Source organism: Manis pentadactyla, chromosome 14, assembly GCF_030020395.1.
Source record: "Manis pentadactyla isolate mManPen7 chromosome 14, mManPen7.hap1, whole genome shotgun sequence".
Taxonomy (NCBI): Eukaryota; Metazoa; Chordata; class Mammalia; order Pholidota; family Manidae; genus Manis; species Manis pentadactyla.
The window spans coordinates 40,301,527-40,325,135 of record NC_080032.1 but is presented as its reverse complement, the minus strand read 5'-3'; the positions used below and the strand labels follow the sequence as shown (position 1 = coordinate 40,325,135).

The 23,609-nt window shown below is 35.7% G+C and overlaps 1 protein-coding gene across 1 annotated transcript in view; it reads left to right on the top strand.

Annotated features, from left to right (window-relative positions):
- CMC1 (C-X9-C motif containing 1) overlaps positions 1-23,609 on the top strand; it is a 76,142-nt gene that overhangs the window by 5,169 nt on the left and 47,364 nt on the right. The window contains exon 2 of the mRNA XM_036886149.2: positions 20,912-21,001. Coding sequence (XP_036742044.1) covers positions 20,912-21,001 — 90 coding nt within the window. The remainder of the gene's footprint in view (positions 1-20,911; positions 21,002-23,609) is intronic.

Below are 23,609 nucleotides of genomic sequence, written 5' to 3'. Positions count from 1 at the left end.
ATTTTATCCTAAAAACAATGGAGAGACTGCAAGTTTTTAAGCAAGAGTGACAAGTAGAACTTCCCTTCATTTTGTGTTTATCTGACTTTTGGTTAGATTGGGTTATGCGTTCTCAGCCAAGTACTACAGGAGTGGAGATGTGTCTTTCTCGGGGTGTCACATCCGGAAACGTGGTCTATGTCTCTCATGAGTGGCATAATTTTAATCATTTGGTCAAGGTCTTGTTCCATTTCTTTGCCATGTTTTTCCTCTGGTAATTAATAAGTAATCTATAGGGAGACCATTTAAGACCAGGCAAATGTCTATTCCTCATCAACTATTTCCCTTTGTTGTAGCATCCAATGATGATTTTTGCCTGGTTCAGTCTTTCCTATGATGGTTGCAAAATGATTATTTTCTGCCTTTAGCATTCTTTACACATTTATTAGATGGTTGTTGGCATTTTGCTGTAAGCAAATGTCACTTTGTTTCTTGCTTATTTATTACAAATTTATTACTGGTGTGGACTCAAGACTTCCTTTTTTTAAATGGTTTGTAATTTGCTACTGTATGTAATATTTTGGTGCTCACATTTTCCCAGATTTGGCCAGTGAGAGTTCCTTCACATGAACTTCTGGGTCCTTGTGAGACGGTCCCATCCTTTTTTGGGGCATCTTTTTTTCTCACACAGCATCTTCCTGGCTCATCTTGTACCTATGCTGGCCCATCCACAGAATTAGTCACTTCTCTGACAAGCACCAGTTCCTTTATTTGGGCTCAGTATTAGAGAACAAGACCTGGGTGTCAGGTCTGGGTACCACTTGGGTGTTTTACTTGCAAGTGATTTATTAATGGAGTGTTCTCAGGAAAAAGCCTGTAAGGGAGTGAGGGGACCAAGAGAGGGAAGGGAGGAAGCTGAGCATGTTGGTTTCAGGGACGACTGTCTCAGCCTGATCAGCTCTCGTGCACCATAGAGAGTGAGGTTTGTCCTGCTTTGGAGGCAGGGAGCTGGGCTTTCGTGCTGTCAGTCCTTGTCCACTGCAGAGGTTGGGAGGGGGCAACGGGAAGGAAAAGGGCAAAGTGCTACCGTGCCCAGGGGCAGCCCTGAGAAGTTACAGGTGAATGCTTCAGCATTCATTCCTGCTGGAGTGATACCAGCTCTATCCTAAAAATGACTTAGCTGAGTCTTTTAGGAACCTTAGTGTGGGTAGGTATGAGAGTTCGGAGAGTGGTAGGTCAGGTAAGAGGGATGCTTGCACACGTTTATCTAAACACCCCCCAGGTGTGTGTACTGTATCCAGATGTAAAGTATTGCGGGATTGTGATAAAAAACTTTGAGTAACATGTGCCTAAAATATACCTAACTGTTTTGTTTTTTTTTGCTTCTAGACCATTTGACATGTTGCTCTGGAATTTTCCCTCTCTTACCCATCCCCAAATCTGTCTAGTTCTTGTTCATCTTTCACACCTCACTTTAGAATAAGTTTCACAGGACGCTCTCCCTGATGGTCACCACCCCTCAACCTTTCAAAACAATTTTTAAAATACCACCAAAGTAGTAAATAACCTGGCTATAGAGTTTCTTTCATTGTAGATCTGGAGTTTGTTCCTTGGGAAATACAATGAAATATACAGATGTAATAATGTCTGTATGTATCAGAGAATTTGAGAGATGAGGAAAAACATGATGTGGAGAGTGGGATGTTACCTGTGTGGTAAAGAGTAGCTGTTTTTCATATGGCTTCACTTCTCTAAATACAGTAACATCTAGATGATTGGAAAGGAGCCAGCTAATCACACCTACAGGGCAAAAGATTGCCCCCAACCCCAGAGGCGCTGTTGCATTTGGGAATTGAGACTCTTTCAGACTTTGCCATTAACCTCAGGCCCTTAAAGTATTCTTAATGGCTGATCTGAGGTTTGAGGATGAGGGGTAGGGAGAGTGAGATCTGATAACTCCTAAGGTTGCTTCAAGTCTTGAACTTAGATGATTTTAAATACTTGCTTTTGGTTTCAAGGGATTCTTGACTCAGTACGGAAAGTTCACAGAAAAAGAAGTAACTTCAAGTTTATGTTTCATTGACTCGATTAACATCATTGTTTTTGTATAGGGTTGTTAATAACATATTTGTAGAAATGTCTAGATATGTAGATGTGAAAAATATTACATTCTACCGGATATAAGTGGACCAGACAAAGCTGTGCCCAAGTAAGAACATTGATTCCCAAGTTAACCTTCTCCCCACCATCCCCAATTACATTTAACGTTTTCAATTAAAGAGACTAGGGGAAAAATTTTTTAAGAATGATGTGCTTACTATCTTGCATTGTGTTTTTGTTAAAGAACTGTTACTGGGAGGTTCTTACAGATCAAAGAATATGTTAATTAACCGAGCATGATTAAGTGAAAGACAGTTTCATAAATTTATGCTGCAAAATAAGCCTTGTGTGTTTACCTCATGGTAATGTACAGTACCTAGCATGGTGATGGGTACCTTGTGGGTGCCTAATAAATATTTTTTAACGGAACGAATTTCTGTAATTATCAAATGTTGAAATGCTTTAAAATATGTGCCATTTATTAAACAGTTTTATTGCATATTTACTATATTCTAGGAGTTAGAGGGTATTATGGAGATGAATTGGATGTGGTTTCTGACCTCATTAAACTTAACTTTCATGCACTGATTCTTAATTTAGCTGTGTATTAGAATTATTTGGAGAGCTTTTAAAAATAATAAAGCTTGATTTTTACTCCAGCATTTCTGACTTAACTGGTCTGGGGTGGGGCACAGGCATAAAGCCCTTTGAGGTGGTTGTTAGATATGGCCAGAATTGAGAACTGGCATCAAGATCTGTCTTAGTCTGCTCGGGTTGCCTTAATAACATGTCGTAGTCTGCGTGGCTTAAACTACAGAAATTTGTGTCCTTAAGTTCGGGAGGCTGAGACGTCCAAGATCAAGGTGCCAGCCGGTTGGATTGCTGGGTCTTATCAAAGGCCACTTACCAGATTAGGGCCTTGCCCATATGACTTTATTTAATCTTAATTACTTCCCCAAATACAGTCATATTGGGGTTTAGGGCTTCAACATGAACGGGGGAGCTCATGATAACTCCTAAGGTTGCTTAGCTGAGAACTCAGCATAATAAACATCTTCGTGCATCTTTAATCCAGTCAAGGTTACAGGGCGATCGGGTGAGGGTGGCAGATTATCATCCTGGGAAATGCTACCCTCCAAAAAAGTTGTATTGTGGAACTGGTTTCTTGTTAACTCAGACTGGCTCTGGAGGACACACCAAGAGAGGTGCTGTGAGTGATTTAAGCAAAGTTTGAGTCTTCAATCTATAGCAACCACTGGTCTATCAGGAGACGAGAGCACAGGTGAGGTGACATGCTGTCGTCCAGATGCAGCTGGAGCAATAGCATTCGTGTATGCACAATCTTGGGGGTTGAAGTAGGAGAGGTCACTTTCAGGTGCTGGGGTCAGGGTGCACTTTGAGGTGGAATAAATGGTGAGTTTGACTTCTTGATGAGAAAATAAGAGATAGAAGATGGCAAATAAAAGGTGGAAAGTTGAGCTGGAGTTTGACTACAGTTCTTTGCTGGGTAATGTTGCAAGACTGCTTTGAGCTTTTTGTGGCACAGCTTCTTCCTACTTTCCCCTGCCTGTGATGATGTGTATTCCTTCTTCCACTCCTTCCTTCCCTCTGCAGATACTGTGCTGCTTCTGCATACTAAATAAATGTGAGCTGATTTAGATGAGAAGGATAACATAATCACTGGGATGGCAGAATGAAGATGTAAATTGTAGAAATTTTAGGTTGAAATTGTGATGTTGGGACTTGGAAATTACCAGTGGATACTTGAAAATGTGGGCAGAGTAAATCTGGAGGTAGATAAAGACAATGAGAACTCAGCATAATAAACATCTTCTTTAAAGATAGAACCTTGTGGGGTTGCCACAGCGGGATAGGAGCAAACCTTAGCTTGGAAAGAATTTATACTTTTTCTAGTATAACTACTATGTTTAGAATATTTTTGAGACACCTTTAGAATTTGCTATGAGCCTCTACAGTACATTAATTTTAATGTCCTCATTTTGGCAACTTTTTGTTCAGAAGGTGAACTTAGATTCCAGTCAAGGTTACAGGGCGATTGGGTGAGGGTGGCAGATTATCATCCTGGGAAATGCTACTCTCCAAAAAAGTTGTATTGTGGAACTGGTTTCTTGTTAACTCAGACTGGCTCTGGAGGCCACACCAAGAGAGGTGCTGTGAGTGATTTAAGCAAAGTTTGAATCTTCAAATAAGTGAATAATCTCTCAATATAAAATAGTTCGCTGTTCCATTATCAGAGTGTTACATGTTTTCTGTAGAAATTTTATGAAGTACTGTAAGATGAAGAACTGATAGAGATAGGACGGCCAAAGGCATTGAGGAGTAGATTTGAGAGTAGTCTACCATGTTCTAGGTGTACATCAGAGAAAAAATAGATGAGGCTTACATTGCTGAGAATGCACAGGCATGCTGTCCTCTATTCCTTTCTCACATATCTATTTCCATCTCCCATAACATTACTGAATTTCTATTAGATATCAAAAGGAAATTGTGCTTATGGGACAAGATAGTCTTGCAGTTTTGCCAAGTAAAGTAAATGTGAAATTTTCTCATTTAAGAAATTACGGCCACAATGGAGATGGCAACACACTTCTCAAATTGGCATGTCTTACTGCATAAATTTATTTCCTGCTTTGATATATTAAGATTTGTTGTCCTTTTCTGGCCTCATCTAGGTTAAAGTAATGTGGGTGGAAGACGAAGTTTTCACACCTAGCAATCTGCAGAATCTGAGGTCCAAGAAATAGGTACTTTTGGGAAATGGGCATGTCTGGTGTGAACTAGGTGGTTATTAACAGTGAAAGCTGATAGGACAGAGAAGTTCAAATGAAGCATACTGTTGTGGGGTATAGGTGGTATTTGACCCAGAAGCTAAACAGAAATAAACACATGCACCTCATTGATGTGCTTTCTGTATTTTCTTAGACTCTGAGCTTACAAAAAATGAGATTGTTACTGACTGACCTAATATATGATGTTTACTCTCTTTGAAGGTGTTTTTCAGCCAAATGACAGATCACTCCTCTTGCTTTTTTCTTTGATAATAATTTTCTCTATCTTGGGAATCAGAGAATCAGAATTCCGTTTAATTTTACTTTCTCATTAAAAATGAACTGTGAAGGTTTGAAATCTGCTTGTTCAAAGTGATGCTTTTGAAACAAAGTCTTATTGTCTAAGGGTTGTTTCACACTTCGGCATAACTTCAGAATCTTATAAACCTTGTTTGCTGAAGTGCCCTTAAGTAGGTGACCAGTACATGCATTTGTATGTAGTAGTGATATGGAAGAAGAATTAGGATCTGGGTTACCTGATCTTAGCATTGCCACTTTGTCAAAGACTTTTATGTGACTCTCCACTTATTTTAATTAAATTTTTTCTTAAAGTATAGTTGATATACAATATTACATTAGTCTCAGGTGTATAACATAGTGATTTGACAGTTACATACATTACTGAATGCTGACTATCATAAGTATAGTTACCATCTGTCAGCATACAAAGATAAAATACTAGTAACTATGTTCTGTATTTACTTTTCATCTCCATGATGAATTTATTATATAATTGGAAGTTTGTACTCTTTATCCCCTTCACATATTTCATCCACTGCTCACACTCCTACCAGTCTGTTCTCTGTATTTATGGGTCTGTGTCTGATTTGCCCCTTTGTTTATCTGTTTTATTTTTTAGATTCCACATATAAGTGAAATCATGTGGTATTTCTCATTCTCTTCACTTAGCCTAATGCTCTCCAGGTCCATCCATGCTGTTGCAAACCGCAAGATTTCAATTCCTTTTTATGGCTGAGTAATACTCCATTGTAGATACGTACACATTTTCTTTTTCCAGTCATCTACTTTTTCCAGTCAAGGTTACAGATGGATACTCAAGTTGCTTCCCTATCTTGGCTATTGTAAATAATGCTGCAATAAACAGGAGTACATGTATCTTTTCTAATATGTGATTTTGTTTTCTTCAGTAAATTCCCAAAAGAGGAATTACTTGTTCATATGTTATTTTCTATTTTAGTTTTTTGAGAAACCTCCACACCACTTTCCAGAGTGCTGCACCAGCAGTGTACAAGGGTTCCCTTTGCACACATCCTTGGCAACACTTGTTATTTCTTGTCTTTTGGATACTTAACCATTCTGACTGGTATGAGGTGATAACCTGATTGTGGTTCTGATTTGCATTTCCTTTATGATTTGTGATATTGAGTATCTTTTCATGTGTCTTGTGGCCATCTGTATGTCTTTTTTGGAAAAGTGTCTTTTCAGGTTCTCTCTCCATTGGTTGATTGGGTTATTTATTTTTTTGGTGTTGAATTGTATGAGTTCTTTATATATTTTGCATTTTAGCTCCTTATTGGATACATTATTTACAAATATATTCTCCCGTTCAGTAGGTTGCCTTTTCTGTTTTGCTGATGGTTTCCTTTGGTGTGCAGGAGATTTTTAGATTAATGCAGGTACCCATTTGTTTAGTTTTGCTTTTGTTTTCCTTGCCTGGCAGTGGGGTACATATCCAGAAAAAAATTACTAATGCTGATGTTCAGGAGTTCACTGCCTATGTTTTCTTCTAGGAATTTTATGGTTTCCGGTCTTACACTTAGGTCTTTAATCCATTTTGAGTTTATTTTTGCATGGTGTATAGTGTAAGACAGTGATCTGGTTTCCTTCTTTTGTATGTAGCAGTCCAGTTTTTCAGTGCCATTTATTGAAGAGACTGTCTTTTCCCCATTGTATATTATTGCCTCCTTTGTTATATAGTACTTGACCATACAACATGGGTTTGTTTCTGGGCTCTTCTGTTCCACAGATTTATGTGTCTGTATCGGTGCCAGTACCATAGTTGTGATGCCTGTAGCTTTGTAGTATAGTTTGAAATCCAGAGTGTGCTACCTCCAGCTTTATTCTTCTTTCTCAGGATTGCTTTGGCCATTGAGGGTCTTTTGTGGTTCTGTACAAATTTCAGAATTATTTGCTCTAGTTCTGTGAAAAATGCCATTGGTATGAGTTTCCACTTCTTTATCTGCAAAGTGGAATCAAAATATTTAATCTGAAGAGGCCGTTAGGAAGACTGTAGGACATTCATTGCTTTCCTCTTGAGGTGTCATAGCCGGAGACAGGCTGGAATATTTGGGTGGAGAATCTCTCCTACTACTGATTTTTGTGTGTGTTATGTCAGTTCAAGGCTTGAAGGGAAAGGTGAAAGGAACACTGATTTTCACTATATTAATTTTCCCAGGCTAAATACCTCTGCCCACTCCACCCCCTTCCTCATTTTACATTATCGTTATAACGAAGGTATGAACAAGCTGGCAAGAAGACAAAAGTTTGGTCAGGATTATCCATGTCTTTGTGCTGTTGAGAAGTGGAGTCCACTGAGCTTTCTGGGGTGAGAATTCTGGTCTGATTGTGTTGTGCATGATGCCTTCTGCCTGGGGTCCTTCATTTTTGAGGCTCTTGGTAGCTGATAAAGAAGTGGGGGACCTAAAGATAGGAACTGTTGCTAATGAGAACACTTGCAAATTTACTACAAGTATTTTTTTTTGTTTTCGTTTTTCCTTCAGAGTGAGCAGTAGCATGGAAATGTCTTCAGGAGCAAATAAACATAAATTAAGTTTTTAATAAGTGGCGTTACTTAAATAGGAATCAAATTTGCTAAAGTAGAACATTTTCACTGTTAAAATGGCATACCTTGCCCTTCTGGCATCACTTCTTTTCAAATGAGAGATTCTGTAATCTGATATGCTTCACTGTTATCTTTGTGGATTTATAGCAAGAGCTGTTGTTGGTAGCCTTATAATCTAGTAGTACTGCCATATTGCAAGAACACATGAGCCCCAAAGCAAAATCTGAGCTAAGAAATTCAGCTTGTGAAAAAGGTGAAAATTGACTTTCAGGTGATGATAGAATGTTGTGAAGCTGGAGTTTTAGAAATTTTCCCTGGTGGTGGTATCCAGATTCTTTATCTCAGTATAAATTCATGTGACTATATAGTAGCAAACTCTTAAAAAAATTTTTTTTCAGGCGCTTATACAAATGTAAAACATGGACATTGAAGGAGTCACTCTGTAATTTTTTTTTATTTTGCTATCATTAATATACCATCACATGAGCAATGTTGTGGTTACTAGATTTCCCCCATTATCAAGTTCCCCCCACATACCCCATTACAGTCACTGTCCATCAGCATAGTAAGATGCTGTAGAGTCACTACTTGTCTTCTCTGTGCTATAGTGCCTTCCCTCAATATGTGCCCCCAATATGTTATGTATGCTAATAATAGTGCCCCTTATTCCCCTTCTCCCTCCCTTACCACCCACACCCCACCACCAGGCCTTTTCCCTTTGGTAACTTGTTAGTCCATTCTTGGGTTCTGTGAGTCTGCTGCTGCTTTGTTCCTTCAGTTTTTGCTTTGTTCGTATGCTCCACAGATGAGTAAAATCATTTGGTACTTATCTTTCTCTGCCTGGCCTGTTTCACTGAGCATAATACCCTCTAACTCCATCCATGTTGTTGTAAATGGTAGGATTTGTTTTCTTCTTATGGCTGAATAATATTCCATTGGGTATATGTACCACATCTTCTTTATCCATTCATCTACTGATGGACACTTAGGTTGCTTCCATTTCTTGGCTATTGTAAATAGTGCTGCGATAAACATAGGGGTACATATGTCTTTTTGAAACTGGGCCGCTGCATTCTTAGGGTAAATTCCTAGGAGTGGAATTCCTGGGTCAAATGGTATTTCTATTTTTAGTTTTTTGAGGAACCTCCATACTGCTTTCCCTAGTGGCTGAACTAGTTTACATTCCCACCAGCAGTGTAGGAGGGTTCCCCTTTCTCCACATCCTTGCCAGTATTTGTTGTTCCTGTCACTCTGTAATTTTATGAATAAAAAATGCCACATCTGTAATAGAGTGTTAAAGTTAGCTTTGTAATGTTAATAAAATCATAATTAATTAGAAATTGATATTTAGTTGTTGGTATGCTACCAAATGGGAACATCTTCAGCAGAATTTATTTATATATATCTGTTATTTCTGATTTAACATCAGGAGTGGAAAATGTGAATCAATATTCATGTGTCTCTAGAATTCAGCAAACTCTGGTAAGACCTGTGTCTTGCCAATGGGTTTCCGCCTCCAGCAAGTTCACTATGGATTCAGTGTGACCAAAGAAATGACAGTAGATGTTCTTGGGATGAAAGGTTTATACCCAACTTTATTTCCATGGTGGCAGGTCAATCACTAAAATCCCATCCACTCAGAGGAAGTTTTCACGCAGCAAGCCCATCTCTGCCTCTGGGCCTCCCTGCCTCTACAGCCATCCTCTGGGCCTCTGTCCTCGGTGCTGCCACCACTCCAGCCTCTGCTCTGCTCTTCTACAGCCTTGCAGCTGTGCCACCATGTCGCCCAGAGCACTGGGTGGAGCTCTTTATATAGTCAGTAGCAACATATTGTCCACACGTGTAGTGAGCTATCCAACCACCAAGGCCAGGTGAGAATCCTGGCCAAAGGAACTTTAATTTTTTTTTTTTTTTTGTAGATAATTATTTTTTTATTGAAGGGTAGTTGACACACGGTATTACATTACATTAGTTTCAGGTGTACAACATAGTGATTCAACATTTATATACATGACAATTCTAGGTACCAGCTATCACCATATCAAGCTGTTACAATATCTTGACTATATTCATTACATCCCGGTTACTTATTATTTTATTGGAAGTATATACTTTTTTTTTTTTTGTGAGGGCATCTCTCATATTTATTGATCAAATGGTTGTTAACAACAATAAAATTCTGTATAGGGGAGTCAGTGCTCAATGCACAATCATTAATCCACCCCAAGCCTAATTTTCGTCAGTCTCCAATCTTCTGAGGCATAACAAACAAGTTCTTACATGGAGAACAAATTCTTACATAGTGAATAAGTTCTTACATGGTGAACAGTACAAGGGCAGCCATCACAGAAACCTTCGGTTTTGCTCATGCATTATGAACTATAAACAGTCAGTTCAAATATGAATACTCATTTGATTTTTATACTTGATTTATATGTGGATACCAATTTCTCTCTTTATTATTATTATTTTTAATAAAATGCTGAAGTGGTAGGTAGATACAAGATAAAGGTAGAAAACATAGTTAAGTGTTGTAAGAGAGCAAATGTAGATGATCAAGTGTGTGCCTGTAGACTATGTGTTAATCCAAGCTAGACAAGGGCAATAAAACATCCATGTATGCAGAAGATTTCTCTCAGAACAGGGGGGGTGAGGTTCTAAGCCTCACCTCTGTTGATCCCCAATTTCTCACCTGATGGCTCCCCTGTGACTGTGCCTGTCTTAGGTTGTTCCTCCCTTGAGGAATCTTACCCGTCTCTGGCTAACCAGTCATCTTCCGGGGCCATACAGGGAAATGTAAAGTTGGTAAGTGAGAGAGAAGCCAAAGGAACTTTAAATTTATCCACAGCCTATAAGCTATGAATAGTGACATTTTTAAAGGATTGTTAAAAAAAGAAAAAGGAAAATACTTCACAGAAATGGTAGATGGGCTACAAAGTTTAAAATATTTATACTTGGTCCTTAACAGTTTGTTGACCCCTGGCATAGACAGTGAAAACTGGAATACAACTGAGGTGTGGTGAAGAGAAAAAAAACATGAATATCATCATAATCATTATTTTGAAAATTTAAATGAAATGGATAGTTTCCTTGAGAAATGTGAACTTAACTAAAACTGCCACTGACTCAAAAATAAAAAGCCCTTGGAAAACTAAGTCAGTATTAAAACTGTTTCTGTCTCACACATAAGTGCATGCATACATACATATATTACATATTATATGTGTCTCACACATAAGTGCATGCATACATGCATACATACATATTACAGAATCCAGAACCCAGGCTCCAATAGGTGGTGTATCATCTGGGTTCTCCCGGAGAAACAGTGCGTAGGAGATACACAGACCCCCTCCTGCCCGGACAAACACATATATACAGCAAGTACTGGCTTATGTGCTTGTGGAAGCTAGACAGGCAAGTCTGAAATGTGTAGGGTCAGGCTGTCAGGAACAGCAGCCTCAGAACCCTTGGTCATGAGCTGCAGATGCAGCCTGCAGGTGGCATTCTTCAGAAAAAGTTCTGCTCTTAGGGCTTTTCAACTGATTGAAGCAGGCCCACCAGGATTATTTCAGATAACTACTTAAAGTCAATGAATCACAGATTTTAACCACATCTGCAAAATACCTTCACAGCAACACCTGGATTAGTGTGGAGTAATGGATCTATAGCCAAACTGATCCATAAAACTGACCATGACAGGTGGAGTCTACCAAACTTTCAAGGAATTGATGATAATCTTTATCATTTACAAAATGTCCTAGAGAATGCAAAGGAAGAGAAAGGTCCCTAATTTATTGTTAAAATAATGTGATTTAGATAGCAAAACAACACAAAGATAAGGGAGGAAAGTAATAGGCAAATCTCAACATGGAGATAACTATAAAAATTCTAAACAAAATTTGAGCAACCAAGACAGAGGCCCTCCTATTACTACTGGCCATTTTTCTAAAGGGCATAGACAGTAAGAAACAAGAAAGATGCAAAGCTGCCCTTATGATTGTCTGCATAGAAACTGGAAGAGAATCTATTGGCAATTTATTAGAATTAATGAAAGCTAAGTAAGGTTGTGTTGGTTATAAGGACAATACAGTTGAACTTGTACAAAAAAATAAATAGGTAAAGATACCTTTACCAATAGAAATAAATCTAATAACATAAACAGTATCTTTAAGTAGAAAATTAAACAGCTCTTTTTCTACTTAATTATTCACTTTCTGATAATTACAGGTTAAAATCACCTACTATGAGTGCAGATTTATAACAAGGAAACAAATCGAGGTAAAATATCTGTAGTTGGCAGATTGTGAGTTTTGATGAATGTGTATACCCCAATCAAGGCGACCCTCAGAGAATACCCTTCTCAAGTCCCATGGATAACCCGTGTTCTATTTTTTAACACCATAGGTTAATTTTGCATGTTCTTGAATGATGCAGTATGTACTCTTGTGTCTGCCTTCTTTTTCTCAACAAAAATTTTGAGACTCACCCATAAATATATCAGTAATTCATTCTTTTGTATTGCTAAGTAGTATTCAGCTGGGCATTTAGGTTGTTTCCAATGTTGGCCTATTATGAATAATACTTTCATAAACAGACTTGTACAGGGTGCTTTCTGGACATATATTAATTTGTCTTGGGTAAATCAATACCTAGGAGTGGAAAATAGGTTGGGTGTATTTAACTTTATAACTTAACAAGCTGTTTTCCAAAGAAGTTTATAATCTCACACTCCTACCAGCAAAATATGAAAGTTGTAGTTGCTCCACATGCTCCCTAACATTTAGTGTTGTCACTGTTTTTAATGTTAGTCATTCTGGTAGGTGTGAAGTGGTATCATGGGTTTCATTTGCATTTTTGTAATGACTGATGAATTTGAGCACCTTTTCATGTACATATTTATAATTTGTATATCTTTTTTTTGGAAGAGTCCATTCAAGCGCTTTTTCCCTTTTTTATTGGGTTATATGTATTTTTGTTGATATATAAAAATTCTTTATATAGTCTAAATTCAAGTCCTTTGTTAGATGTGTATGTTGTAAACTCTTTCTCCTGGTCTGTGTCTTGCCTTGTAATTTTCTTAACAGTGTCTTTTGCTAAATAGCAGATTTTACATTTGATGAAGTCAGTTTTTTAATTTTTTAATTTTCTGCATAGTGCCTTTGTGTCCTTTTTTAAAGAAATCTTTGTCTACTCTAAGGAATTGAAAGTTTTTTTTTGTTTAATAGTTTTAATTTTTGCATTTATGTTAGTGATCCATGGCAAACTAATTTTTGTGGGTGCTGTGAAGTAGGGGTCAAGGGTTCACACTGATTTCTTTTTTTCATGTTTATCCAGGTCTACCTCCATTTGTTAAAAATTTTATTTCTTCATTGGCTGGCCTTGGTGCATGCATTTGTCCAAGTAAATTGACATATATAAGTGGAAGTATTTCTGGACTCTATTTTGTTGTATTAATCTTTTTGTTTATTCTAACTATGCTATTACTACACCCCTTTGATTGCTGTAGCTTTGTAGTAAGACTTAAAATCAGGTAGTATAAGCTGTCCAAATTTGTTCTTCTATTTTAATGTTGTTTTGGCTATTTTGCTTCTTTGCTCTTCCTTATACATTTTCAAACTTTATTATAACTTTATTTTGAAATAGTTTAATGCATCAAGCTGCAAAATAGTGCAGTTTCCACTTTTCCCCAGCGTTCTGTAATGATACTATCTTATATAACCATAGTACATGCTTTCAGTGAGTGTGGTATTGCCCTCAAAGGGGCAAAAATTAGTATTAGAGCGAGAAAATAATCTTGCTCTTTTAATGTATAAACCACTGTCTTGCATGCAGTACATAAAAAGACAATGTGTTTGTGATACTAACAATTTATAGTGGGCATTAGGAAAAAAATGTCTAAAAAGGCACCTTTAGGGGCAAAAATGAAAAGTTGGGATACACTGCTATACTTCATTACAGCCAAGGAAATCAGCAATTGACATTAGTATCCTACTAACTCAGGTACATATCTTAAATTGAATCTCACCAGTTTTTACATGTATTTTGTGTGCATAGGTATATGATGTTTTATTACGACTCAGATAGCCATGATCACAATCAGCATAGAGAACTGTTTGTCACCACAAAGAAAAACCCTTGTTTCCCCTTCATAGGCACACTACTCCTCAACTCTTAACCCTTACCAGTGAGTAATGATGTTTCCATCACTATAATTTTGTCATTTTAAGAGTGTTATGTAAATAGAGTCATACAATGCGTAACCTTTTAAGTTTGTGTTCTCTTCATTCAACACAATGCCCTTGAAATCTATCCATCCAAGGTGCTGCTGTTGTATATTAAGAGCTCATTCTGTTTTATTGCTGAGTAATATTCTATTGTTTGGATAAGCCATTGTTTATCCATTCACTCATTGGAGGACTTTTGAGTTGTTTTCATGTTTTAGTTACTACAAATAAAGCTGCAGTGAACATCTATGTACAGGTTTTGGTGTGAATGTAAGTTTTCATTTCTTTAGGATAAGTCCTTGGGAGTGTGTTTGCTGAGTGTTAATTGTGAGTATATGTGTAACTTTGTAAGAAGCTGTCCCATTATCCTCCAGAGTGGTTATACCATTTAATGTTCCCAGCAGCAATGTATGAGCGATCCAGTTACTCCATGTCCTTGTTGACACTTAGTATTATCGTTATTTTAAACTTTAGCCACCTTAATAGGTCTTTGGTATCTTTGGTTACTTTAATTTCAATTTCTGTAATGACTAATGATGTTGAGCATCTCTTTATATACTGAATTGCTATCTGTGCATCTTCTTTGGTACAGTGTCTGTTGAGTCTTATGCCCATTATTGGTTGGATTGCTATTTTCACTGTTGAGTTCGAAGAAGTAGTTATCCTGGATACAAGTCTTTGTCAAATCAGAGATTTGGAAATTATTTTTTCCAGTATGTGTCTTGTCTTTTTATCTTCTTAGTAGGGACTTTAGCAGCATGCAAGTTTTTAATTTTGGTCGTCTAATTTATAAATTGTTTTTTTCTTGTATGGATTGTGAATTTGATGTCATATATAAGAACTCTAACTCTGGGTCATGAAGATTTTCTTCTGATTTCTTCTAGAAGCTTTTTTCCTTTAACTTTTTATTTTGAAATAATTATAGACTCACAGGAAGTTGCAAAAGCAGTATATATGGAGTCTCATGTGCCTTTCACCTTGCCTCCCCAACAGTGACATAACTGTAGTACAATATCAAAAGCAGGAAATTTGAGTTGGTACACAACTGTTAACTACAATATAGACCTTTTCATTTTTCACCAGTTTTTTATATACATGCATTTATGAATATGTATAGTTCTGTGCAATTTTAGTCCATGTTCCTATTCTTACAGGGAAAGTAATCAGTGTTTTACCATTAAGTATGTTGTTAGCTGTAGGTTTTTTGCAGATACACTTGCTTAGGTTAAAGAAGTTCCTTTCTAGTCCTAGTTCAGTGAGAGTTTTGTTTGTTTTTAATGAATGATGATAAATTTTATTACATTTTATTCTGCTTGAATTGATGTGCTCATATGGTTTTCCTTGTTTTAGACTGTTAGTATGATAGATTACATTGATTTTCCAATAGTGAACCAGACTTGAATCCTTGGAATAAACCCAACTTGGTGTGGTATATTTTTCTTTTTATATATTGCTGGATTTGATTCACTAATATTTTGCTAGGATTTTTGTATCTATATTTATAAAGGACATTCATCTGTGGATTTTTAAAAAATACTGCCTGTACTTTTCTGTCAGTAAAGCTAGCCTCATCAAGAGAGACTGTAGGAAGAGACTTTAGAATTGGTATTATTTGTTCTTTAGATATCTCTTAGAATTTGCTGATGAAACTATATGGGCCAATTTTATTGATCTTTCTAAAAAATCAAGCTTCATTATGATTGTCTCATTTGTTTTTCTGTTGTCATTTTTATTGATTGACTTATGCTCTTTATTATTTTCTTCAACTACTTGTCTCAGGTTTATTTATTTATTTTTCTAGTTTTGATGGGTGGAAGCTTAGATGGGTGGAAGGTTTGAGATTTTATTTTTCAATATGAGCATTTATTGCTCTAAATTTCCCTACAAGCATTGCTTCAGCTTTGTCTTACAAATTTTGTTCTCTTTTTCTTTCAGGTCAGTGTATTCTTCCCTTGATGATTCCTTTTTGACCTATGAATTGTTTATAAGTGTGTTCTTTAATACCCAACTATTAGGAGATTTTTCTTTTATCTTTCGGTAATTGCTGTCTAGTTGATTACATTATGGTCAGAGAAAATACTTTCAATTTGTCAGTATTCCATTTGATCTATTGTTTAAAAATTTCTTAGTTATTGTTTTAAAGATTACACTATACATACATAGTTTATCACAGTCTAGTGGCATCAACACTTTATCATTTACGTGGAATGTAGATATCTTAACAACACCAAAGTCACTCTGCTCTCTCTTCTTTATGATATAGTCATCTTTATTATTACCACTACATACACTGAGAATGTTATAAGCTTTGCTTCTGTCAAAAATAATTTCTAAAATTCATGCAAAGAATAGTTTATTACAGTTACCCCTTCTATCACCCTTCTTTTTTCCTGTTGTGCTGAGTTTCCTTTTGTTACTATTTTCTTCCTTTCTGAATAGCATCTTGCTATTTTTTTCAGAATAGGTCTGCTGCCAAGAAATTACTTTAACTTCTCTTCATCTGAGTTGCCTTTATTTCATCTGCAATCCTGAAGAATGTTTTTGCTGGATATAAAATTCTTGATTGACAGTTCTTTTCTTTTAGTATTGGAAAATATTGTGCCACTTCCTTCTGGCCTCTGGTTTCTGATGAGAAATCCTTTGTCCTTTGAATCTTTGTTTTCCCTGTGTTTCTCCTTAATGCTTTGAAGATCTTTCTTTGCCTTTCATTTTCAGAAGTTTGATTATGATTTGTCCAGGTGTGTGTTTCCTTGGGCTTTAAACTGTTTTATTGAATTGGTAGGTTTATGTCTTTTGCCTAATCTGGAAAGGTTTCATCCTTTATTTCTTCAAATATTTTTTCAGCCCTGCTTTCTTTTTTCCTTTTTTCCAAACTCTGGTAAACTGAACAATAGATTTGTTATTCTTGTCCTGCAGGTCCCTGAATCTCAGTTCATTTTTTAAAAAGGTATTTTTCTACTTTTCAGGTTAGATAATTATTATTGAATTATCTTCTAGTTTTCTGATTTTTAAAATTATTTTATCTCCATTCCCTTTTTGTATTAATCTTGTATCTGGAAATTTTGTGAAACTTATTACTTCTAGTAGCTCTTTTATAGATTTCACTGGATTTTCTGTGTAGACAATCATATTATCTTTTCTATATAGACAGTCATTATAGGCAATAAACATATATACAGTTTTATTTCTTCCTTTTCAGTTTGGAAGATTTTTACTTATGTTACCTGCCTTATTGCACTGGCTAAGAACATTATAATATTGAATAGAAGTGGTAAGAGCAGACTTCTTTCTCTTGTTCCCTTTCTTAAGGGGAAAACATCTGGTGTTTCACCATTTAACATGATGTTAGCTGTGGGTTTTTTCTGTATATGTATTTATCATGTTGAGGAAGTTTCCTTCTGTCCCTACTTTACTGAGAGTTTTTATTAGGAATGGATATTGGATTTTTGTCAAATGTAGTTTCTGTGTCTATTGTGGTAACTGTTTTTCCTTTTTCAGTTTTGTAATATCATGAGTTACATTTACTGTTTATTAAATGTTAAGTGAACTTTACAATCCTGGAATAAACCTCACTTGGTCATGAAGTATTACCCTTTTTTATATTGCTGGATTTAATTTGCTACTTTTAAAAATATTTTTACATCTTTATGTAAAAATATGGGGTATTGAACTGTAATTTTCTTGTAATGTCTTGCCTGGTTTTGGTATCAGAGTAATGCTGGCATCAGAGCAATTTTATGAAGAGTTTGTATGGAATTGGTATTCTTTCTTAAATGTTTGGTCATATTCACCAAAATGTTTTTTTTGTGAGAAAACTTTTAACTAAATGTTAATTTCTTCAATACAGAGTTAATTGTGTCTTCTTGAATTAGCTTTGTGTTTTTCAGGGAATTTTTCCATTTCATCTTAATTGTCAAATTTACTGGCTTACATTTTAAAAATAATTACATTTAAAATTAAAATTAAATTAAAAATTATTTAAATATAGTATTATCATTTAAAAATGTGTATCATTTCTGATATGTCTGACCTCTATTTTTTCCTGGCTAGTGATTTATCAATTTTAATGCTCTTAAGAACCAGCTTTGGTTTCATTGCTTTTCTGTATCATTTTGTTTGTTTGTTGTTTCAGTTTCTATTTCATTGGTTTCTGCTTTGATCTTTATTATTTCCTTTCTTTTGTTTACTTTGTGTTTAGTTTAGTCTTTTTCTAGTTTCCCAATGTACAAGGTTAAGTCATTAAGACCATCCTTTTTTTCCAATATAAGCTTTTAGAACTATATATTTTCCTTTCAGCACTGTTTTAGCTGTATCACACAAATTTTGATGTGTTGTATTTTCATTTTCACGCATTTCAAAATATGTATTTCCCTTTTGATTTCTTCTTAGACCTGTGGGTTATTTAATGGTGTGTTATCTAGTATCCAAATATTTGAAGATTATCAAAAGATCTTTCTATTACTGGTATCTAATTTAATTATACTGTTGTCAAGTGACATACTTTGTATGACTTGAATTCTTTTACATTTATTGAGATTTGTTTCATATCCCAGACTGTGGTTTATATTAGTAAATATTCAGCTGTTACAGAGTGTATTATCCTATAAATGTCGGTTAGGTCAAATTAGTTGATGATGTGGTCAAGCACTTTATAGTTTTAATGTATAAATTTAAATATAGGTTTTTCTAATATGCTTTATATATTTCATGTTTCTATATCATGGATTCATTTTTATTTTATCGGAATATATTCTCTATTATGTCTTGTGTCAGATTTTATTTTATACAGAAGGCCACGGCATTATCTTCTGTCCTCATGCTCTTCTATAATGTGGCATTGCCACAGGAAGTGGAGTCCTGATACTCCTCTACTTGAGTATAGGCTGTCCTTAGTGATTTGAACTCAATATAATGTAGGAAGGATGGTGCTGTATGGCTTCCATAACAGGGTCAGAAAAGGCCATACTGCTTTCACTTGGATATCTTGGAATGCTTGCTCTCTAGACATTCCTTCTCAGATTGCTCCCTCTCATAACCTGCCTGCTGTACTGTGAGAGGCCAAAGCAAATGGAGAGACCATGTGTAAGGTGTTCTGCTTCACAGTCCTCGCTCAGCCCATCTTTCAGCCATTCCAGCCCAAATGTCAGATACATGAGTGAAGACAGAAGTCATTTGGAAGTAAGTCCTCTACCCTGGTTTTGGCAGCTGTTGAAATCAACCGATCATCTGAGTCTTGACAGATGAAGTACTGTACATTGTGAAGCAGAGAAGAGTCAATTCCGCTGTAGCTTTCTGAATTCCTGGCCTATAGGATCCCTATGCATAATAAAATGTTTAGTGTTGTACATCACTAAGTTTGATTAGTGCCTTGTGGTACAACAATAGGGATCACTTCTTTTTCAGATGGGTCTGAAAGAGGTAAACTTTTGAGTCCCTATATATCTGAAAATATCTTTAACTTCACTCTTAATTGGCTCTTGGATTCTTGGATATAAAGTAATTCTCAGAAGTTGGAAGTTATTTCTCCATTGTCTTTTTGCATCCATGTCATGCCAGTGAAACATGATACACATCTGATTCTCATTCCTTTGGGTAATATTTTTTTCCCTTTTGAAGTTTTTAGGATGTCTGAGCTTCAGACATTTTATCAAAGTATGTTTAGGTAATCTAGGATCCGTTTCTGTTTTAGGACTCCAGTCTTTTTATTTGCCGCAATGTATTTATTATACTTACTCTAAAATCTTTTTTTATCTACTCTTTTACCTTTTCTAGGAGTTGGTTACTTCTTGATTAATTACAGTTGGTTTCTCCCCTTTCCTTGTTTTGTCCTTCATCAGATTTAGGTGATTCTTGGCTGTTTGTTGTTGATTTTGCTTGTTTTTTGAGATATCCTGCTGCCCTCTCTGAAAATACTGTTATCAGTTCACAGATGTCTGCATCCAGAAGTTTCTGGGAACCACATAGTACCAGGGAGAGCTTAGGGGTTCCTGTTCTTCCAAGGTGCCACTGTCTAGATACTGGGAAAACTTCCTCATCTTTTAGGGATAAATACCTGGGTATTTGTTTCTTTTACCCATGGTGTGAAGGCAGCCGAAGAGGGGACCCACTGGCTCCTACTGAGGCATCTCAACCAATAATGGTTTAGATTCCTCCAGGGAAATCTCTTGCTTGCTCCCCATTTTTGCTGCATCAGAGCATGCTGCAACACCCACTTATGGCATCAGTTTTTCCCTGGAGAAAAACTGTGGGGTTTGATTATCTCCTTTAACCTCATTTCATTTACCTTTTGTCTTCCAGAGATTCCGGACCATTTTGGTTCCCCGAGGACACTTACTCCGTTGTTTTTCAGGGCTCTCTAAGAATTTAAGGAACCTGTGGGACTCTGGAGCAAGTGCTCAGTTTACCATTTTAGTCTAATTGTGGTAGTTGTGTTTAAAATGCACAGAAATCTCAAACATGCTTTGTTTTTATATGCACAGGGAGTTCCACTTTTTCTTCTGCCAGTTCTTTCTTAGGCTACTCTTTTTACTAGGCCGAGGGACTACACATGTGTCTCTGATTCTTGGATCTTTTCATCTATCCTTGGGACTCAGTATTGATAAAAATCCCCCTTTTTTGAATTATATTAATAAAAATTATAATGTGTTAGTCTGTGACTTTAATTTTGACAAGACTACATGGAATATGTTTTCAAATAAAACTGTTGAAGTATAGGTTGAAGAACTTTTTTTAGAAAGATATTTCCTATGGCCCTCACATTTTTTTCTGTTGTATAATAGAAAAAAAATTAGAAAGATTTTCAGTGACTAAAATTATTCTGATTTTATGGGGTCATAAGAGAGTTTTTAACATATTTACATAGGCTTTTAAGTAAACCAGAGAGTGCTTTTTTCTCCCTAAACTGGTGAGTTACTTGAGACTTCACTATATCAAAGATATTATTTTTTTTTCAGAGCAGCATCTCAGACATGTCGAAAAAGATGTTTTAATCCCTAAAATAATGAGAGAAAAGGCCCGAGAGAGATGTTCTGAACAAGTTCAAGGTAAGATTCAAATATTCATATAAAGATGAAATACATTTTTAAAAATAAGATCTGAATTTAATCCCTAGCCTCAGAGTCAAGTAGTCAGTGAATTAATATGTATGAATTATTTCTCACCCTTACACTGAGATACCAGTATTTCAGCTGTCAGAACTTCCAGGCAGTGTTTGATTCATTTACAATTTTAAAATATTCTCCTCAATTACTAGTAAAAAAACATTTTTTCCTAGAAGTATAGTTACATATTGAGAAACTTGATATGGGTATTTTGGCAATATAAGTTATTCTGGAGATTTTTATAGGGAAAGAAGAAATCTTAAATGTAACATGTACTTGTTTTTCCTCTATCGATATATTTATATAGCTATATATTTTAAGATTATTTTTGTTAATTCTCATTGTCTGTTACTGAATTGCTAATGAATCCCAAAAGCATTTACATTGAATCTGTTTTTTTCTATATTTTACATTTCTAAGTGGAAGATAATTATGTAAATGCATGTACTAGGTACCATGTATGCATGTTTTCTTTGGAAAATGTTTTTAATGTGAAATACTGTATTCTGTAAATATAGAGATATATCATTGATTAATATGTAACATTATAGTGAAAAATGTAAACAAAGCAGTGAAATATGAAAAATGAGGCCGTAAAGGATGGGTAATTAGAAAAGCAGATGGCAGTATTACCATGCAAATGTCTTTTTAAAGAACTTTACCTGTTGGAACTGCCATTAAAAGAAGTCATAGTGAGATTTTGCTGATGTTGACTATTTTCCTGGCTCCTCTTCTTCACTTTCCCCTATAGTCTTCGTCATCAAAGGACCACAATAATTCTTAGGAGGATGGGCTTAGCTGCAATCTCACTGCAGGTTTCTTTATAGGGGAGCCAGGCTGTATATCAACAACTGTAGTTTCAGGGCCATATCAATAAGGTTTGGATACTAGGAACACTTCTGTCCCTCTGATGCTATCTCCTCAGGAATTGGTGCTGTCTTCTTTGTAACAGATGAATGGAGGCAGAAAAAGAAGGGTAGTTCCTCAGAACTAACATGCGATAGTCATTTCTGTTTCTTAAATGACTGTTTATGACCTGTGTTAATTTTAATCCATTTATAACTTACATTTAAATAACATGTATCCATAAATACATTTATTAATTATCAGTAATTTAGGAATATTACTCTGTGGTAATACTCATGCTTTTGCTGTGAATTAGTTGTTTAATCAGAGCACCTTCCACAACCCCCACCCCTCAGGTGTCAGGAGAAATTAACCCATTGGCACCTGCAGGCAGGGTTCAGTGCACATCTGGCATTGGCAGGTGTCATGCTGATAGTCTCAAGAGATAATCCTCCACCTGCCTCATTGAACTAAAAGATACATATGCTGATTCAGGTGAGGGAGGATAAAAATTAAAAATGGGTAATAAAGTCACAGAGCTAACTTTCCACTACCAGGAAAATTTACTTATTTCTGATATATTGGTCCCAAGTGAGATGTATCAGTTGTATTTATGTTGTTTGATGACATGTTATTCCTATATCTACAATAAAAGAAAGCTTGCTAACTCAGTTATAGGTTGAGATTTTACTCACATGATTCAGATGAAAATGCAGAATGATTGGGCTTCATAACTACATTTGCTTAATCTTAGTCAAACTTTGTTTTTGGTCTTTGAAATGAAAGATGTAGAGTATAACTTTATAATACTTATTTATGTTGCACAACTATATGTAATGGTACAGAAAAAATGTTTAATTTTCACTTCTTTATCAAAAGTTCTGATGTTTAGGATGTTGGCTTGGTTGTTTTGTTTTTTTAATATACTTAAAATATTCTGAAGACTGAAAGCATCTTAAAATTTGAGATACATTTGGGTTATTTCAGTATATCTGTCCCTATTAGAGCATGTTGTAACAATTGATTTTGGAATATTATAATTTTTTATAGATAACCATGTTGATTTTTTTAGACCATATGGTCCAAAACTAAATTTTAGTATCTAAAATTGGTGATTTTATAAAGAATAATCCTTAGTGTTCTCCCTGTTGAACCATGTGAGTTAGGAAAGAACATACCTTGTATCAGCCGTGTATATTGCCCAAGCAGAGCAGCAGAACCACTACATTTAAACTGAACAATAAGATGTAATTTAGCATCAGGGCACTTCCATTATAGTTTATTTAGTATTTATAGTCATTGCTTTATTAAATAATTATAGGATTTTATATAAAAGCATTATGCATGCTAATTGTATAGTTCCTGGATAAAGATACAGGAATTTTAATAAGTGATCTGACTTTTCTGCTAAATGTCTGAAACATGATTATGTAGGAAACATGATTCTTGTTTGATTTTTTTTTCATGTCAATTCAACCCAGCTGATCATAAGAATTGGGTCAGACTGCCAGCAACTTAGATTTGTGAAGGGAATGGAACAGCTTTTCCAAGGACAAAGAGAAATGAAATCACTTTCAATGAAAGAAAGATGCCTCATTATAGTCACCGACAGCAGTTATTGACAGCTACGCTTCCTATTAACAAGGAGCATTTAACTAAGAGTTTGGCTGTTGGATCTTTGGACTTGATCTAATTTGCTAGCATT